Below are 18,001 nucleotides of genomic sequence, written 5' to 3' on the forward strand. Positions count from 1 at the left end.
GTCCTACATCGCAACAGCAGCAGGACTTCAACATGGGACTGTGTGTGCTGGGTAAAGTGAAGGACTAGCAGTCAAACGCAGATGTCCCGTCCATGTACCGCCGTGGTTTATGGTGCAGCAGCCCGAATCGCACCCTGGGCATTCAGCTTGTTGGCACACTTCTCCACTACCGCAAGGATAGTCTTCTTCTCCGCCGTCGTGTCGCAGTTCTCACCACTCGTCGTAGCCTCGTAAGCATACCCTTCCACATAAGTGCCGTCAGAGTCGGTGCCATACACCAGGGAGCATGAGTTCTGATTCGTTTTGCTCTTGATGATGGCGACAATGTCCTCGTATATCTCAAGACCTGCGTTCGCCGCGAGGATAACACTTGAAAATCGAATTCACGATAGTTGCTGCCGCGACAACGGCCGTGATTCCGGTACGCTTCTCCAGGGTGTTGTTGGTGTAAAGGGAGAGATAGTCGTCGCTCACAATATCAAAGGTCACAGTCAGGTTGGTTCCAGACTAGCCCATTCCTCTGTAATGGGTGTGTAGCTCACTGTTGTAACATTGTCGTTCGAACAGCATCGGTCAATAAGACCAAATGCGAGCAAGCAAGAGACAATCTTGCGTGCGGTGACCATTCCTCTGACCCCAGCCAAATGATAATGGCGCTAATGTCCGAGATGAGAACAAAAAACAGGATCCAAGACTCCATTGAAGATGTTAGAAAGATAGAGGACCTAGAGGCAAGGAAGCAATAAGTGAAAAAGTGACTCTCAATTCAACAATAGAGGAGATTTTCCTTTTATACGCCAAATACTCTGCTCGCCGGGCTGGCAAACAAGGCGCCTGCGCGGTCTTTCGCATTGCTCGAGTCATGATTGTAAGGTGGATGGAGGCTGTAAGGAAACGGTCCTTGATAGTGAGAGCGTTAGTAGACCTCGACTGGAGTAATGACTCTAACGAGGGTAAAGTGTAAGTTAGCAGATTGGAAAATTGGATGTTAGCACTATCTGATATACTACTAGTTCACAAGTGACAACACACAATGGGGCTAGCAAGACAGCTAAGCACAGGGTAAGCTCCAAGATCTCCACTGCCAAGGAAAGGATACGTACGCATTTTTTGGGAGATGGTGAGGTTTTGAGATGGGGACATATCTAGATAAGTGAACAGTGCAATGCTTCTGTCATTCTATCACTTGAGCTCCAGCTAGTACCGTTTTATGTTAGTGTCGAAGTCTGTACCCGCTTGAAACGGAGCATATTCTATGTTTTACACCGCAATTGAGCACCTGAGGCTATCGGCTCACACCATACCGTACTTGTTGCCTACTGACTACTCCCACCTTCCAGCAAGGCTGTGTGGTGTGTGGACCGAGCGGATAGCTTCCGTGTCTACCAATCGGCGCCGACTGACTAGATGGCACTGGTGATTTCAGTGTATAATAAAGCTCCTCACCCCCGGTCAGGTGAGAAAGCGCATCCTCGACGAGCTGAAGACTGTCAAGATCTGTTGACTCTTTGATCTCGGTTATCATGGTTGTACGTGTATTTTCCTCCACGTCCGGAAAATGCAGTGTCAGGATGTTGTTAAAGTCATGCAAATCATTAACAAAGCGCTCAAACTTCTTCTTGTCTTTAATCGCCCACCGTGCTGCGGCATTTGCTTCTGAATACGCGATGCCGACGCCTGTAGACAGGCACATGTCTTCTTAAATGTCATCTTAACTGGATTCTCGATGGTAAGAACCGCAAGATCATCAGAAGCCAGTACTTGTAGCCCGTACTTCGTCACCAGGGATCCACTATCTTCAAAGAGGCGCCGCATGCGATTCAGAATATCTCCAACTGCACTGGCAATGCGCGGATCGACAAGTCGAGAATCTAGCACATCGTAGTATTCGGCGATGCCATCTCCCTGAGAGTCTTCATCTTTTGGCAAGTCATAAAGCCCTACCAAGCTTCCCCATAGTTCTAAGCGAACACGTTCAACCCCAACCTTTGTGACAAGTATCTTGTAGTCTGTGCCGAGATTTCTACCGAATTCGATAGCATCATACAAATCCAAGCAACTCTTGAAAAGAGTGACGAGGGACGCGGCTCCGAGAACAAGTCCTGTTGGGATCATAGTGTCGCATGTATGCCTGAGATATGGATAAACAAGCCAAAACCACGTCGGGGAGGACCTAATCGTGTTCAGCGGCCCCCATGTCGCCAGACTCCATCCACACGTTTATTTTATTTGACTTTGGGTTCATCTCGTATTCAACAGAACTAGTCTACAGAAGGATACAACCAAAACAAGATGATTGGTTTGATATCGCCATCCCGCTCTGGAGGGAGCACTGCCCCTCATGAACACACCAGCCCCGTTGAATTAGAAATAAGGCAGATTCGGATGCAAACAAGCTGTGGAACCCCCGCTGGAAATGACTGCTCGAATAAGTATCAGTTTTAACATATTGATGACAGTCCTCATATACGGAGTATAGTGTTAGTGAAAGACTCACAGTCATATAACCAATCTCACACGATCCCATTCAAATGAATGTCTCGCTTCCGTTGGCTCTGCACCTTCGCAGCCCCATAACATTCGATTGGGACACGAAACAGCGGTTGAAGCCTGGCACGGTATATTCCACTTCTGACCGTACTCGTATAATTTGTCGTCCAGAAGCTGAGATATGGCAATAGCGATTCAAAGAAGGCTTCTCGCTAAATGAGTTCTTCTTTATCAACGAACGTTCCGCTCGGGATGAGTCAACTGTGCTCTTTGCAAACATCCTCCGCCCCATCTTCGATCACCAAGATTGGTCACAGCTATATGTTTTCTTTACCAAACGCTATTCTGAGGAAGAGGGATCGCTCGATGCTGAGATTCGTACCGTGAATTCACCCGACAAGGGCTCAACTTTGAAGGAACCAGCCATTATCTGCATCAAGACGGATCCTAGCTCCGTCGGCCTGCCTAAGGACTTTATAAGCCTCCTTAGAACAGCAAACATCACTTGTCGCTCAGGGATGGTGGGAGCTGATACACAGCCCTGCGCTATCGGTCCCGCTATCAGTTTTGCCTGTGGCCCAGGGACATACATGGACCTTACCTATGCCGGTCAGCGACCTGGAGAGTATTCAAAGTACCGATACGTCGACAGCAAGCTGAAAGGAACTGTAAATTCCGAATACCAAGTCGTGGCTGAGCCCATCGAGACAACGAAGAAAGGCGGCCGAGGACGCTATTGGGCTGAATGGGCTCGTTTGTGGACTACCATTGCGGAATGGGTGTGGGAGTACGAGAGTGAGGTACGCGCATTGGATGATTGGCCTGAGCACTCCTTTAAATGGGACCTCAGTGCTGAAGAAAAGCGCTCTTTCGATATATGTGGAAAGGTCCCGCGCGAATACCTCGATACCGATGCTATCAATGCTGCCGATGCCATCCGCGATGTCTTTGTTCAACTAGCGCATGAACCTCGGCGCTTCCAGGGAATCGAATGGGACTTTCTTGATATAGCGGTGCTTCAAGAGGTGCAAGACGCGTTTCATGCACGCTTCGGTATGAAAAACCCGAACCCGGCGGTTAATCGGGGCGACTTGCTGCGCCAGGTTGCGCGCAGTGGCTCTGTAGCGTATGATGGATACTCGCAAGCATATGATGAGGTGAGTCCGATGGCGATCAAGCATTGCCCAGAGAGCTTCTTGGGGAAGAGCTGGGAGACATGGCTATTAGCGATTCAGGGTGGAGATGTTGTCGTCGTGAAGACGATCTTCCAGGTGAGTGGATGGTCCATTACTTCGCCATTCTGTTCAGGCTGCCGTACTGACCTTTACTGCAAGGCGCTCTGGGCTGTTTTGCTGTTATCCCACATTCCGGTGCATATCAAGATAATCAAGCCCGGTGAAAAGTTTCCGAAGTATCGAGATTCGGAGACTGTTTATATTTAGTGCAATCACCTGATGTATGCATTTCATTTCATTCATCAAACTAATACAGTTATTGAATGATTAAGCATCAACATTAAACCAAGACATACACCCCTGGATTAGCTATCGCGTGCAGAGTTTCACTAAAAATAAAGATAATAGTGAATCCACACTATCTAAGTTCTGCACTGATAATGTACCAGCGCTCCCTGCTACATACTAGATCAGGTTGGTCGGATTTTTATCCGGTCAGGGGCCCCATTTGCTCCCTTACTTCTCTACTGCCCCAACCTTTAGGGATAAGTTAGCTGCATGTGAAGTGATTCACAGTTGATCTTTGGAGTATATACTCCGTAGAGCCATGAGATATCTTGAAACCATTCTGTATACTAAATTTATGGAGGAGATGAAACCCCAAAGACAAACACCTAATATAGGCATTCTTTCCAATACTCCATACAATGAGTATGAACCTAAAGATTATATAGCTAAATCCCCCGGGCTCTCGCGGAAGGCATCTTGGAAACTACTTTTTGACATTGACCGCTTCTCAGTCCTCAAATTACTGTCTAGTGTTTGGAAGCTAGTGTATGATGTAATGTATAACCAATTTCCGATCTACCTCTGTAGTCGGTCAGTAATCAGATCAGGATGCTCCGGTCAGGCTCAGTGAGTGGATCAGTTTGATTATGCAATGATCACTGACCAGCTCAGGTTCATCAGTTCTACTCAGTGAGCAAAATCGGCGAGAGGGAGGCGGAGCACTAGAACGGAAGGAGAACGCCAAGGGTTGCCAGACATAATTCGGTATATATGTCCTATGTCTTCACAGTAGTACAGTCAATATATGCGATTAATCACCCTCAGAATCTTGCATTATCATAGTTGCAATGTCGAGGTCTCATGCCATTATCATAGGAATGACTACAAGGTGAACAGAACCTCTAGAGCCCAATGGGAATAGTCAACATCCAAGGTTCACGGTCATCTGTCCTCCTCATTCACTCACCTGAAAGAATATGACCATAAAAGCATAGTTATCTGTGTCATCTTCCTCCTATTAGCCCATAGCAATTTCAACAATTTTCATACAGACACGACGGCTCCAAGACCAAAGCTACCATTCGACCGCGAGCCGGAATCCCTCCTTCCAAACTATGATGAGTTAATCCGACGTGGACAGACGCCAGTCAGAGTCAATCACATACTACTTCCGGGCGTCACTCATAAAGAGCACACTTTCCTCGGCCCTGGACAAAACACGTTGATCCTCTCGATCTTCCCGCAAAGAGAGAGAGTCTGCCAGGCTCTGTACCACAGAGATGACCAACCATCTACAACATCCATGGTGGAGGCATGATTTTGGGCAATCGCTTCTGCACCTTAAGCGGCCTGCTCGAATTATTCCGCGACTATGACGCCATTTGCACCACGATCTAATACAGAGTTGCGCCTAAACATCTCTACCCTTCACCGAGCGAAGATTGCTACGCCGGCCTGGTCTGGGCACAAGAGCACGTAGAAGGAACACGGAATGGACTCGGCTCGCATTGTCATCAACGGACTTTCAGCAGGAGATGGTCTGGCAGCCGGTGTGGCGCTGCTATGTCGCGACCGGAAAGGCCCTTTGTTGATCGGCCAATCGCTCTTCTAGCCTATGATTGATGATCGTAGTGACTCGCTTTCTGCGCACGAGTTCACTGGCGTCGACATCTGGAAAATATGGCAGATTGGAATGCGTATCTAGGTGATCGCAGAGGACGTGACAATATCAGCGTGTATGCAGCCCCTATCAGAGCAAAGAATGTTGCTGGGCTTCCGCCGGCGTGTATTGACGTCGGATCAACGGAGACATTTCTCGATGAAGATGACCAGTATGTGCAGAGTATGTGGCGTGACAGAACGCAGTGTGAGCTACATGCATGGGCTGGCGCATGTCATGATCGAGGATCTGGGCCGCGGAGCGCAGTTGTCTATCATGGCGAGGAAGGCGAGGTCGCATTCGCTGCGGCGGATTCTGTTCTGTTGATGGGATGCTCCCTAGGTACTTGTACACTATTCAGGAAGGTGGTCAGTTTGGTTAAATTAGTCATCGCTGTGGACATCACCGGAAGAAAAAACTCGAAACAATACCAGATTCAGCTAGTCTATCTCCTATTTTTCCAACGATAGCGTGAACGGTTGTCAACCATGTTCCGCTGAGATAAAAATATGTCATGATAACCAACCGCACAAAGACTGCTGTCAAACAACGGATAACCGGTAAGGGTCCGCAGTTGAGTCCTCAATCAATTGTTATATATTAAATAATGTTATGCTATCGGAGAGCTAATTGATGGGTTGGTAATAAGACATAGCGCAAAGAAGGAATTATCATCGAGATCAATTGATCGGAATAGAGGCATATACATCATGCGGGCATACGGTCACGTGAGTCCTCAATATGGGATCATGACAAGTAATAATGTTTATCTATATCGTAGGCCAATGTATCGGCGAGTGCTTCACCTCCCCTGGAAACTTTCCCATACACGATTTGGTGCAAGACTCCTTGGCTTCTGATAGTGATAACAACTCAATGTACAGGAGGCAACAGTCATCACTATGTGCCATCCAACGAAACTTCTGAGGGATTCAAGATTAACATCATATTGTACGATAAAGTGCGGAAATCAAGCCTGCTATATCTGTTGTGGACCTGTCAAGACTCAAAGACGTAGCCCGAGGTTGGGTTGGAATCACGTGGTGAGCTATGTTAGCGCTTTTAGGCTCCAGTTTTGGACGGAACACATTCGTACTCCTTTCCAATCTTCCTCTAACAACCCACTTCAACGACCGAAAAAAAGTTTCCTATTCTGCCGCTTCTTTCTCGTTTATATATATAATATCATCTGAACGCAGTATAGTAACCAGGCCAAAAATATCTCATTATTCTCTCTCCTCCACCCCCCGAAACCATGGCACCGGAACCAGACCAAGAGCCGCTGATCGACAGTAACCCACAGCTACAGTCTTACTATCAATCCCTTGAATCGAGAATCGGGTATCGGCTACTTTTGGGTGGGACCCGCCATTTTGGATTCTACGAGAATGACACTTGGTGGCCATTTCCGATAAGCAAGGCTCTCCGCGCTATGGAAGACAAGTTGGCGGCATCGCTAAATCTCTCACCTGGCGCCTATGTCCTTGACGCCGGGTGTGGCGTCGGCCACGTTGCTATTACTCTAGCAACTAAGTACGGGTTCAGAATTCAAGGCATTGACATCATTCAGCACCATCTGGACAAGGCAAGACGGAATATCGCTCGATCAGGTCTTTCAGAAGGTCAGGTTGCTGTTCGGAAAATGGACTATCACCATCTAGAAAAGTTCGGAGATCAAACATTCGATGGTATTTACACAATGGAAACGTTCGTTCATGCTACAGACCCAGAGGCCGTCCTAGCTGAGTTCTTCCGTGTGCTGCGCCCCGGTGGCCATTTGTCCTTGTTTGAGTACGACCATGTGCTGGGAGACGACTCCCCTGAGGAAATGGCACGTTTCATGCGCAAAATAAACGAAATTGCCGCTATGCCGACAAATAGCCGGTCTCATCCAGGCGTATTTCAGCAGATGATTGAAGACGCCGGATTCACAAATGTCGTCGTCCGGGACTACTCGGACAATATAAGACCGATGACACGGTTATTCTACCTGCTTGCCTATATCCCTTTTCTTCTGGTTACACTCCTTGGCCTGGAACATTTTTTCATCAATACCGTCGCGGGTGTTCAGTCCTATCGCGGCCGTAATCACTGGAGGTATTTAGCCATCTCAGCTACGAAACCAGGCGGCTCCATTGAGGCAGTGAAAGACCGGTGATTTTATGGTATTTAACGACAAATATTCTGTGTCAAGCGATCGTGTATCCATTCTCTTCTGTGCCACCGCTCATGTTCTATGTATTTTTGGTTTAGGGGCCGAAAGTATATAGCTTTTTCTATAAGCTTTTGTCTATGGAGGGACTCCAACGGGCTCAGTATTTGTTGGCGCACCGAAGGTTTCGACGATCAGTGGGTGGCCACCACCCCTAACTAGAACTGTTTAGTTAACTGCTTCTCCTTTGTAAAAGGCTGTATACGCAGGGGCGAATAAAAATTAAACAAAATATCCATGTGATGGACTCGGGGGAAGAATTTGTTAAAAATGCAGCTTCCATCTTGCTCCAGAAAGGACTACAAAAAAACCACACAGCTTTTGGGCTTCGCTAACCATAGGTCGCTCAAGGTATCAAGTCCTTCCAGCAATGTGTAATAAATCAAAAGCAGATCTCTGATATGCAGGCTAGTGTGATAAGCTTAGCAACAATCTCATCTCCATGCCATATGATTGTCAATTCCCCAGGAAGGGTATGAACTTGTTGACACCAATGTACACGCCTGATGGTTGCGATCGAAGGGAAATGAAATCCTCAATATAGATATACCCTCGAGCAAAAACATAAATAATGCACAATATACTGACGGGGACATTAACACGAAGAGGAAGTTCCATTTCCGGGTCATGATCTGCAGAAATATTTCTGCACCGGCGCAAAGCTTCGCGAAGACCTCTTGGAGGTTTGATATTGGGAGCTTCGGAATGTTGGGACTCCAGAAGAGAATTAGAGGCCTGAATATGTTGATGACTGCGCGAGGATTGACGTCTACTTTGAATCATCTCAATCACAAAGTAGACGCCTCCATAGATTGAGAAAATTGCATGGTACACACTGCATACCCTCCAAAGAACCTTTTCAGTATTTGTTGGAAAATGGAAGTTCCACGCTACTAGGAACAAACCACTGAACCCTAGTAGGATTATGAATGCAACAGGCGCGTATATAAATTCCGGGCACAGCCAAGTATCAGACGGAAACCTGTCCCAGGGTCGAGATTTGACTGGCCGGGAAAAGATACGGATATGGATAATCTGAGCAAGTCTTGTATAGTAGCTCCAGTGAACGTCAATTCCAAAGCGATCATGGCCAATAAATTCGAGCGGCGTCCGATACCAATGGCCGGGGAGCATTGGGTGAGTCTGTGAACAGTATCTATTAGTCCCAAAACAAGCTAGGTTCGGATCAAATACTGACAAGCTCTTGCATAGAATTTCTTATATCCTGCACAGTTTTATTATTCTTGGTGGGGATGAATCGGGGCCGTGTTATAGAAGGCTTGAAATACCAAACGGTAGACGTGGCGAACATCACCATTGAAAACGAAATAGCAGTCAATTCAAGCGTGGTCATGGGCAGGCCTTGGCGAGCCCTTTGAATTTCACCGACTAAAAACCAAAGTGTTTGAAATACAACTATCAATCTAGAATAATCAGAAGGTGTTTCTACCCCCAGGGAACTTCACCTACCGTGACAGAGTATCCGCTGAATTTCTTTCAAAAATATCCATATTCTCCATATCCGGAAGATCAATATGATCGTGAGTGATTAAATAATGCAGCTGCTGGGCGTTGATCGGGAATCCCTGGACAAAATCCGGACTTGTCAGGTGTATTCCGCCCATGTCGACGAAGAAAGCATGGGTGTAGGTCCATTTAAAGTTGTGTTCAAATTCTTTATCTTCCTTGAAAAGCTATCCATAGTCAAAATACGTTAGAAACTGCCTTGCTTCTGAGACTGTGACGAATTACGTACCTTCACACTTCTTCTTGCGCTGGAGAACTGGCCGAAGGCAATTCCGAACAGAAAGTCGGGGCCCAAGAGACCAATGCAGAAGAGGTTGAACTTATCAATGAACGGGTGATACCATTTATCTGTCGGCGAGCCGACATTCGGATATACAGATACCCAACAGCAAAGGATAATGATTATACAACAAGACCACAAAATGTCAATGCTGCCTCTGTCGGAGGATGACGCGACCCAGCCATGAATCGTAACGTTCGTAGTATTACTCATTTGAATATACTGTAGAATTCCAGAGGCGAGGTTGAGAGTGTAAGGAACCAATTATGGGATGTAGACTTCAAGGACAGCAGACAAAGACCGATATGATGTATAAGAACTACCAGGAGAAGATGGTCAAATTTACCGCACTTGGTCCATGGATTCGGACTATTTTGAAACCACAATGCCTCTCGCAGTACATATTTGCCAAGGGGGTAGAGCAGACACGATGATAGTGGCCTGGAATAAACCAACTCGTCGGCAAGGATGCCAGCATCCTAGCGAATAATCTGTGTTCGTTTGCCGCCGACGGGATCGCTGTGTTCAGCGTCGGTCGACCAACCAACGCATGAGAGCGCCACAAGAACAAAACTTGCAAAGATCCCGGCCATTTCAGGGGTTGGTTGCAATCCTATACGACACTAGGACAGACCAGACAACCCTGGAGCCGTGCCAACACCAACGATCACGCTGCTCAACCTGCTGACCGTTTTAACCACAATTGCGGAATGTATCGCCAACGTCCACTTCCAACGCGCCAAACTAGGGCCAGAGCGGTGTCAATGGGAGTGATACAATCCTGATCACTTGATAATAGATGTCATAGCCACTACTACCAAAGAGCGAACTGTACAACGCTCATACAAGATTATGAATCATGTCTTGAATCACTGACTGCCTCTGTACTCAACAAATGGGCTTGTGGTTTAGTGGTATAATACAAGAATACGTCCGTGGAACAGCTCGTGAAAAGTAGGTATTGATCGCGAGTCTATCTCGCTGAAGGGCTTGTCGACGGTGCCCTGTAATCCCCATGGATAGATCGCTGGATCGTTATGTTTAACCTTGCCCTCCCGCATGGCTGTAGTGAAAGCGTGCCTGGCTTCCATTGATGGCTGAACAGATTTGCCTGAATTTCAATAGCTGTACTGATGTTGAACTCGTTACAATAGTTGATTGCCTTATAAGGCGTCTTGGGGCGGCCAGTCTTGCGGATCCAGAGGCCGTATCGTTCCAGGATCCATGTGTGGTATGCGTGGCGTCCGGTTCCCACTGGTTTGGGAAATCCGGTTTCAGTCCAAGAGATTTCCTTTAGGTTGGGTGTTTCGTCCTCACTCTCCGAGGGCAACACCGGCTCGTAGTCAATAATGATTTTCTGGTGTTTCGCTGCCGTTGTTCTTGCCCTATTCCGCCGCGTTGCTTCAAGTTCAGCCTGGCGCTTTTGGAAATATGGTTTCAGTCCAAGAGATTCCCTTTGGTTTGGGTGCAAGATCTTCGTAGGCTCTGACTGCTAGTAGTGGATGATGCAAACCCCTGGTGGCATCTGAAGATCCTGCCTTCAGGACATTTCCCTTTTCAGCCCGGCAACTTCCTTCTACTGAGGACCACATTTGAATCGTCGTATGTGATGCCTTGGAAACTGGACCTGTGGATAGGAACATGTTCATTTAGTCGTGAAACCGCTAAGGTAATGTTCAAGGAATTGGCGAGCCATTTGGAAGAGATGCAGCTCGAAACGTGTGTTACAGTCTGGATAGAAGCCTGTCTTTATTTTAAGAAGGAAAAAGGCCAGACAGACAAGAGGAAAGAACGAGAAGCAAAGTAACAAAGCAGCGAGGACAGGATCGGCATATCGAAGAGAAGAAACAGTCAGAAGATGAATTTGCTGGAATCGTATTGCATGACTTGACCGGCGGAGAAGGTACATGATCTAGGTCGTTGAGCCAGAGAACAACCAGTGTCCGCTAAAAGTGCACATTCGAGCTGTCTGACAACTTCATCGTCCGAGAAGAGGCAGTATCCAGCTTGCTCGATATTCCAGCAAGGAAGCGGAGGCACAGCCTCTTCAAGCGAGGATTTCCAGGCGACCTCGAAACAAAGGCTTGACGCATTCTTGGTCGGAGAGAGCCACATTTGAGCAAGTGTTGGAATTGGCCGTCCCTTAGAGGCATCCGTACAAAGGGCTAGATGTTGCCTTTCTTGATGTGCTTTTAAAGTTGAAGTTTAGCTTGTATTCACTTACAGTGAATCTGTCACTTGGCAAAGACGTCAGAACCAATGAAGATGGGAATAGATCTGAAACTATGAATTTTAAAAACACCAGTCAAGGCTCTTTTCTGAGACCGATTACTGACACTATTGCCAGCTCCGGTATCGTCCCGGAAGATCAACAGGAAGGAACAAAATTTGTATCTGGATATGTGTGATGGACAGGGAGTCAGGGGTGAGAATGCAGATTGTAAAGAGTTCTAGGGAACCGAGGAAGTGAATATGCCAATTCTGGATCATTCTGATATTCACTGTCAGTAGCAAGTATCCTTTATAACATCATCCTCTCCTCTGTGACATTATCATATTATTCAGAAGTTACACTACATGGTTAAAGGTGAATAGCTTTGCTGTCCCTGCCTCTTTCCATGTTCGACATATAATAACAAGTCTGCAAGGGATATTGTACAAACATGTAGGCTAATACTCTAGACAGGTATCAAAAACTGCATCCCAGAACACCGAGTCTTCTCCCACGCAGTCATCATATTCTGACATAATCTTTCTCAAAGCAGCTAAAACAAACAGGCGCATAACATTGTACTTTCAGATGCCACGCGGCTCAAATTCGATGGCATTTTGCCCATCCGAGCCAGACTCACCTCCGCTGTCCCCAATAGTACCAGAAGCGAAGGCACCGAATCTGCAATGTAACCCCTGTCGGCATCTTCACCAGAAGCACCCTGGTCAAAGTGGAGGACCATTCCATTCTCAGCATCAAGCATTGCCACCGCATCATCGAGATGGCCAATAAAACAACAGAAGTTGACAGGCGGAGAATCGTCATCCGCCCGGCGGCGGCCGAAGATCAAATCCGCGTCCCAGGGGAACAGAGGGCTGCATTCATCGTTCTCAAAGTCCTTAAAATACCATTTGGTAACTGGACAGAAGACAGAAGGGATTCCAGTGGTTGTGAGAAATTCCCGTGTCCTTTTGTGCACCAGAAACTTAGGTACCTGTGATTCTGTAGGTTTCCAAAATCCGTCTGAACCAAAGTGCGCTTTGAGCCAGGAGGTATCTGGGTTCTTGGGTAGTGGTAGGTTATTCTAGGAGAGTCACTGGGTTTACTCATAGTTTCCTCAGATAGAGTTGAACATATATCAATGACTATAGACGTCAGAATCCGTTCCTGTTTTCGCGGGTCATTGAACAAATGATACAATGTCTTGCAGCACTGTGACAGGCGACCCGCGTCTTTCATACTTGCTAGGCTCCCATAGATGATCAGAAGGACCCCGACAGGGAGGTCTAAAAGACGACTCATTGTGTGTTGTAGGCGTCACGGATCTACTAAACGGCCTCTGCTTGGTCAGGAAAATGAAGGTTGTACTTGTGGGTGCATTCAGGGGCCTTGGTGGAACCTATTCGGGTTATTTCTTGGCGGCTGTTGCCTGAGGCAGACGGCACAACTATTGATCTGCGGGGCAGCCAAGGTAGCTGTCAGGGACTGATAGAGTATGATAGGTAGTCGTACGTTAAATGATCTGAGAGATGGATTCAGTAGTGCATAGGCAACAATCATTCTGTTATCAACTACCAGTGAGGAATATAAACGGACCACTCCACCGTCTGAAATGCCGACTCAGATAGATCCCGCAGCCCAACCAAGTCCTCAACTAGTATACACACCTTCGAAATACAATACAAAGCGCACAGCAGGGTCACAGGAATGAGCGCTAAGAGCGGAATCTCCAGCCTTGGGTGCCTCGAAGGATGAATATTTCTCACCTTCGCAGCGAGATGCTGCATCCGCATTCGCGGAATAGTCGCTTCCACATCTCCAGCCCTTCGTTTCTCAACATGCCGTGGAAGAAGAACCTTATAGCAGAATTGTACGTATGGGCCGCCAACGATGGAGAATAACAGTGTATAGCAGGACGCAATGCGCCACAGGATTCACTCGAGGGAAGAGGGAAAGTCAAAGCTCCAAGCGAACATGAACACGCTGCCAAAGAGGAGAACGATCGGACAAGCGAGGGCATCAGCTAGCGTATCTAAATGCGGAAAATCGTTGCTTGGGATGCGGTTGTAGGGTTTGCTGGTGACGGGACGGGAGAAGACGGGACAGTGCATTCCTAATTGTCAGTGATGGAATATATATGTGCTGACCATTTATGATGATTATCAGATCTGACGCGTTCCTTGAGCCTGCAAGGTGTCCGATCGGCGTGATTCTGATAAGACCACCATCCAGGAAGCAACTGTAGGAGTTGCTGCGGACGTCAAGACGCTACAACAGCTCGGTTCTTCCGGGAGAGCGGCGCGGCGAAAGCGGGATGAGAATCTAGTCAAGCAAAATTTCAGGGCTGTGAGCGACGCTGTCGAACGACATCTAAGGGAAGACGGTGAAGGTGAAAGACGAGACAATGCGGGTTAGTAGGATGCATATGTGGCAGTACCAACTGGTAGCCGCGGCCTTGTGGCACCACCTCAAGAGATAGAGAATTCTGGGTATGAGTTCTCACTAGGATTGACCTTGCACACGGTTAAACATCTCATGAACCCAATACTGTCCCCATCAATCCTCCTCGAAAGCCCGCTGCAAATCAGAATCATACTTCTTCTTATCGGAGACCTTTCTTGCAACAAACTTTCCCACATCTCGTACCCAGTAAAAGGGCATAATCTCACCAATTTCCTCCGAGCAATGCTCGGATAACAGTGGCTGGATATGCTCATAAAATATTCGGAAGAGACCCGTCGGACTGGAGAGAGCCAATGTATACCAGAACGTACCTCTCGTCCAAGCCTCTTCCATGACTTCTGACAGTCGGGGTACTGTGTGGTCAGTATCCGGTGAGGTAACGGAACTGAGTAGTTTCGTCTCCTCCGACGCCAAGATGCTCATCAGTTCTCTGCGAAGCGTATCGTAGTCTTTGGGATCGATCTCATCCACACCTTTGTTTGTTAGCCAGTAAGGGGGCTCAACCATTTCGATTGGGCGCGAGCATGCCCATTCCAGATCAACGAGGCATGTTATATGCCAGTTCTCATCGACGAAGATATTGCTTTGATGCAAATCAGTTAGTGTGAAGACAAACGGCCCGCAAGAATAACGGGGATGTGGTTCGTATTGCCGCCAGAGCCGACATTTGATAGGCGCAGTCCTCTAAGTTATTGACAGCGTTGGGTTGGTCACGGAGTCGACTGTCATGGACTCTTAAAATATCCGCCACGTAAGAGTCAACGGTGGAATACGTGTAGTGACGGGGCATGTCTGTTGTGATTTGCTCGTTTTCTAAGTCCACGATCTCAATTGAAAGAGGGCGGTTGCTCAGACGCAAGAATCCTTTAGAGTCTATGACGAAGGAGCCAATCTGCGGGAAAGGTATGCTGCTAATACTCAGCAAGATCCGCGAAAGGTCTCGAAAGAAGTTCTGCCGCAGTTTTGTATCATGCCGTTTCAGCGACCATGTGTTAGACAGCATAGTGCCTCGAGGCTCCTCGATTTTCTCTATCAGTAGATATCCCGCGCCGGTCACACCCTCAAACGAAGCCAAAGTTCTGTTCGAATGGCGGACATAGCATGAGGGCACAGGGAGACCAAACCAGGATAATAATCGCCGACGCAAGTGCTGGAAGTAACGACTCAGAAAAGGCAGATTCTCAACGTGAGTGAACTGATTCAGCAGTCAGCAGATGCCTGAGATACGAAGGGTATTTGGCTCAGTACAGTTTCACCCGTTGACGTGGCAAAGCCGTATAGTTGAGGAATAGGGACGCCTGGACAATTTGCTTGAAGCCATGCGTAGGCACCGGCCTCACATTGAATCTTTTCGTCTCCAGCTTCGCCGACACGGTGCGGAAGCGGGAACCGGAGAAGGACGCTGTGACCTTGCTGTTGCCTTCTTTTCCAGTCCTGAATTGTGACTGGGACGGAAACATTGAAGCTCCCACAGAGCCAATCTTTCGTTTCTGCCACTTGACACACCTCCGTTGACCGTAGACCCAGATGATGGACAACCACAGCTTTCATCCAGGCATGTTTACTATTGAGATGAGAGAAGAAGCGCGTCTGTTTATCATGGTAATCCAACTGATGAAGAATATTAACCTCTCGCTCCTTCGCGACGGAGAAAGTGATTTCGTCATTGAGGAGACGACGCGTTCTCGGCATGGCGCATAATGCCCAGGAAGGACCCAGATAGTATGTTCAAGTGTTCGATGTTATGCCCCTTTCAAGCAACGGAGTGCTAGCTCCTTTGTGGGTCACCGACTCTTAAAATACCACCAAGTGGGCCTTACAAAGAAGTTCGAATCTGAAGCTGTGACCGCCTTCCGATTCTAGTCGACGCTCGCTGGGCAAGTATCAATTGTGATTGGCTAAAGCTAGCAAATCAAATACAGCAACCAATACAAACAAGGCAAAAGGTATTAGCCAGTAACATGAGTTCTTCGTTAGTACCTTATTGTTCGTCCCGTCATCATTTCCCTGAGCCAAGTGGCTGACTTAGCTGGAAGGAAGCCGGTAGAAATAAAAGCAGTCATTTCCCAATTCTGCTTGGGGGAAAACAGAAGAGTCCTTGCACGGTGATCTCCATCCAATACCGTGCAAGGGATTCGTTGATGGCGCCATTGAGCGTGGTAAATATGCTGTGCGGGAGCAGACTCAGCAAACCAAGGTGGTTAGGAGATGGAATTACGTGTGGCTCGACCACTTATGTAGAGAGTTTGTTCCCAAGGCTACCTGCTCTTCAGTAGGTAGACTCCAAGATTTGGTACTGTATGTCAGCACAGAGTAATGCAGGGATCTCAGACCTGGAACCCATGGAGCGAGACTCCTGACCCTTATGGAAGCCCGCTGCCCGATTAGACCTCCGACGTCTCAATTTTTATGCTCAATTCATTTATGTACAGCCCGACAGCGGTCAGTTGAATAAAATAGTCCAGTCTCTCTATATCTAAAACACGCCGACTTTGCGGAATCTACGTCCGCCGAGACATGTCAAAGTCGAGACGATGCAACCGATGCGCTTTGGTTCGGAACTCGACAACGACAAAGACAACGAGAGCGAGGTTCTGGATGATTTCCTCGGGGCTACGGTCATTTCTCCAAGCAGCTGGTGGCGGAAAAGAAGCACATGGCATGTTGGACGAGATGACAGACTCGAGATGCCTAGGTCTCTCGGTGAGTGCTTTTCCTGAGCTGTAACAGGACTCCTGGTCGCTAACGAACACCAGAAATGCTCCTAGATGATTATAACCTCGCACTAGGCGTCGAGTCCCCAAATGCTAAGCTCATCCGCCCGAGACTGGATTCCATCCTAATCCAAATCCTATCCGGGGTGAAAGAAGCGCGACAAAGGTCTGAGAATACGAGTCTGAGAGGTGTATCCCAATCCAGTAGATTCGGAATGTCTGCCATTCTGGACGCAGTGTCCTGGGGATCCCGAAACAGACTCTGCATAGCGCACGACTTTGAGGGTTGTAGTTACATCGTTGGCTGCACGGTGGACTACGCTCTATGGTACGGGAGCCGACAAGACCTCGAAACCAACTTTATTGTTGTCCAAAGCGACGTGCTAATGGAGGATGAGTGCTGGATGCCTCTTGCAGCTATGTGTAAGTTCCATATTGCTCTTCAGAGCATGTCCCCTTAGCGTATCTTCCTACTAACACGTACTGCCCAGCCATCATTCACTACGCTCGAAAGAAAGCCGGGAGGAACGCGGAAATATATGGTATCTGTACAGATAGTTACAAATGGACGTTCTTGCATCTAAACAGCAAGAGTGAGGTATGTGTTTGCCTACGGTCTAGATGATAGGGAGCTGACGGACGATATGCAAAGTACTCGTCGCTCCACCTGGACTGGACACAAGGTCAACAAGAAGAGATCGTCAGCCAGATTGGCAAGATTATAAAACAGGCAATTGAGATTGCAATATCAGAAGCTCGAATGGACCGACGGAAAATGACCGTGAGCCAGATGACTGGCTGTATGGTTTTGGAGTAATTGGTCAAGCACTTTAGAGACTTCTTGCATGTAGGAGATAGAGATAGTCGAATTGTATAACGGATATACTCAAAAGGTTCCAAATACTATTGCAGCATTCTGAGCCCGATTATGTACGGTAGATAGCAGGAGGGCTTCTGCGTTGACATCACATCTGCGTCGT

At 47.6% G+C, this 18,001-nt stretch overlaps 6 protein-coding genes across 6 annotated transcripts; 3 read left to right on the plus strand and 3 right to left on the minus strand.

Moving 5' to 3' along the window:
• Positions 1-107: 107 nt before the first annotated feature.
• Aspvir_009332 (uncharacterized protein) lies at positions 108-1,107 on the minus strand (the record flags this gene model as incomplete). Its single annotated transcript, XM_043272479.1, has 3 exons — positions 108-369; positions 806-884; positions 1,104-1,107. The coding sequence occupies 3 exons, from the start codon at positions 1,105-1,107 to the stop codon at positions 108-110; spliced, it is 345 nt and encodes a 114-aa protein (XP_043128414.1).
• Positions 1,108-1,285: 178 nt separating this feature from the next.
• Positions 1,286-2,115, minus strand: Aspvir_009333 (uncharacterized protein; the record flags this gene model as incomplete). The annotated part of the gene is given in 2 exon segments (XM_043272480.1): positions 1,286-1,677; positions 1,692-2,115. The coding sequence occupies 2 exon segments, from the start codon at positions 2,113-2,115 to the stop codon at positions 1,286-1,288; spliced, it is 816 nt and encodes a 271-aa protein (XP_043128415.1).
• A 416-nt stretch (positions 2,116-2,531) lies between these two features.
• Aspvir_009334 (uncharacterized protein) lies at positions 2,532-3,932 on the plus strand (the record flags this gene model as incomplete). The annotated part of the gene is made up of 3 exons (XM_043272481.1): positions 2,532-2,618; positions 2,682-3,761; positions 3,825-3,932. 3 exons carry the CDS (start codon positions 2,532-2,534, stop codon positions 3,930-3,932), a joined length of 1,275 nt encoding a protein of 424 aa, XP_043128416.1.
• Positions 3,933-6,868: 2,936 nt separating this feature from the next.
• Positions 6,869-7,771, plus strand: Aspvir_009335 (class I SAM-dependent methyltransferase; the record flags this gene model as incomplete). Its single annotated transcript, XM_043272482.1, has 1 exon — positions 6,869-7,771. One exon carries the CDS (start codon positions 6,869-6,871, stop codon positions 7,769-7,771), a length of 903 nt encoding a protein of 300 aa, XP_043128417.1.
• Positions 7,772-14,400: 6,629 nt separating this feature from the next.
• Aspvir_009336 (uncharacterized protein) lies at positions 14,401-15,999 on the minus strand (the record flags this gene model as incomplete). The annotated part of the gene is made up of 3 exons (XM_043272483.1): positions 14,401-14,890; positions 14,940-15,502; positions 15,556-15,999. The coding sequence occupies 3 exons, from the start codon at positions 15,997-15,999 to the stop codon at positions 14,401-14,403; spliced, it is 1,497 nt and encodes a 498-aa protein (XP_043128418.1).
• An 842-nt stretch (positions 16,000-16,841) lies between these two features.
• On the plus strand, positions 16,842-17,838 carry Aspvir_009337 (uncharacterized protein; the record flags this gene model as incomplete). The annotated part of the gene is made up of 4 exons (XM_043272484.1): positions 16,842-17,010; positions 17,064-17,444; positions 17,513-17,619; positions 17,674-17,838. 4 exons carry the CDS (start codon positions 16,842-16,844, stop codon positions 17,836-17,838), a joined length of 822 nt encoding a protein of 273 aa, XP_043128419.1.
• Positions 17,839-18,001: the final 163 nt, after the last annotated feature.

Source organism: Aspergillus viridinutans (assembly GCF_018404265.1).
Source record: "Aspergillus viridinutans IFM 47045 DNA, scaffold_8, whole genome shotgun sequence".
In the NCBI taxonomy this organism is placed as follows: domain Eukaryota; kingdom Fungi; phylum Ascomycota; class Eurotiomycetes; order Eurotiales; family Aspergillaceae; genus Aspergillus; species Aspergillus viridinutans.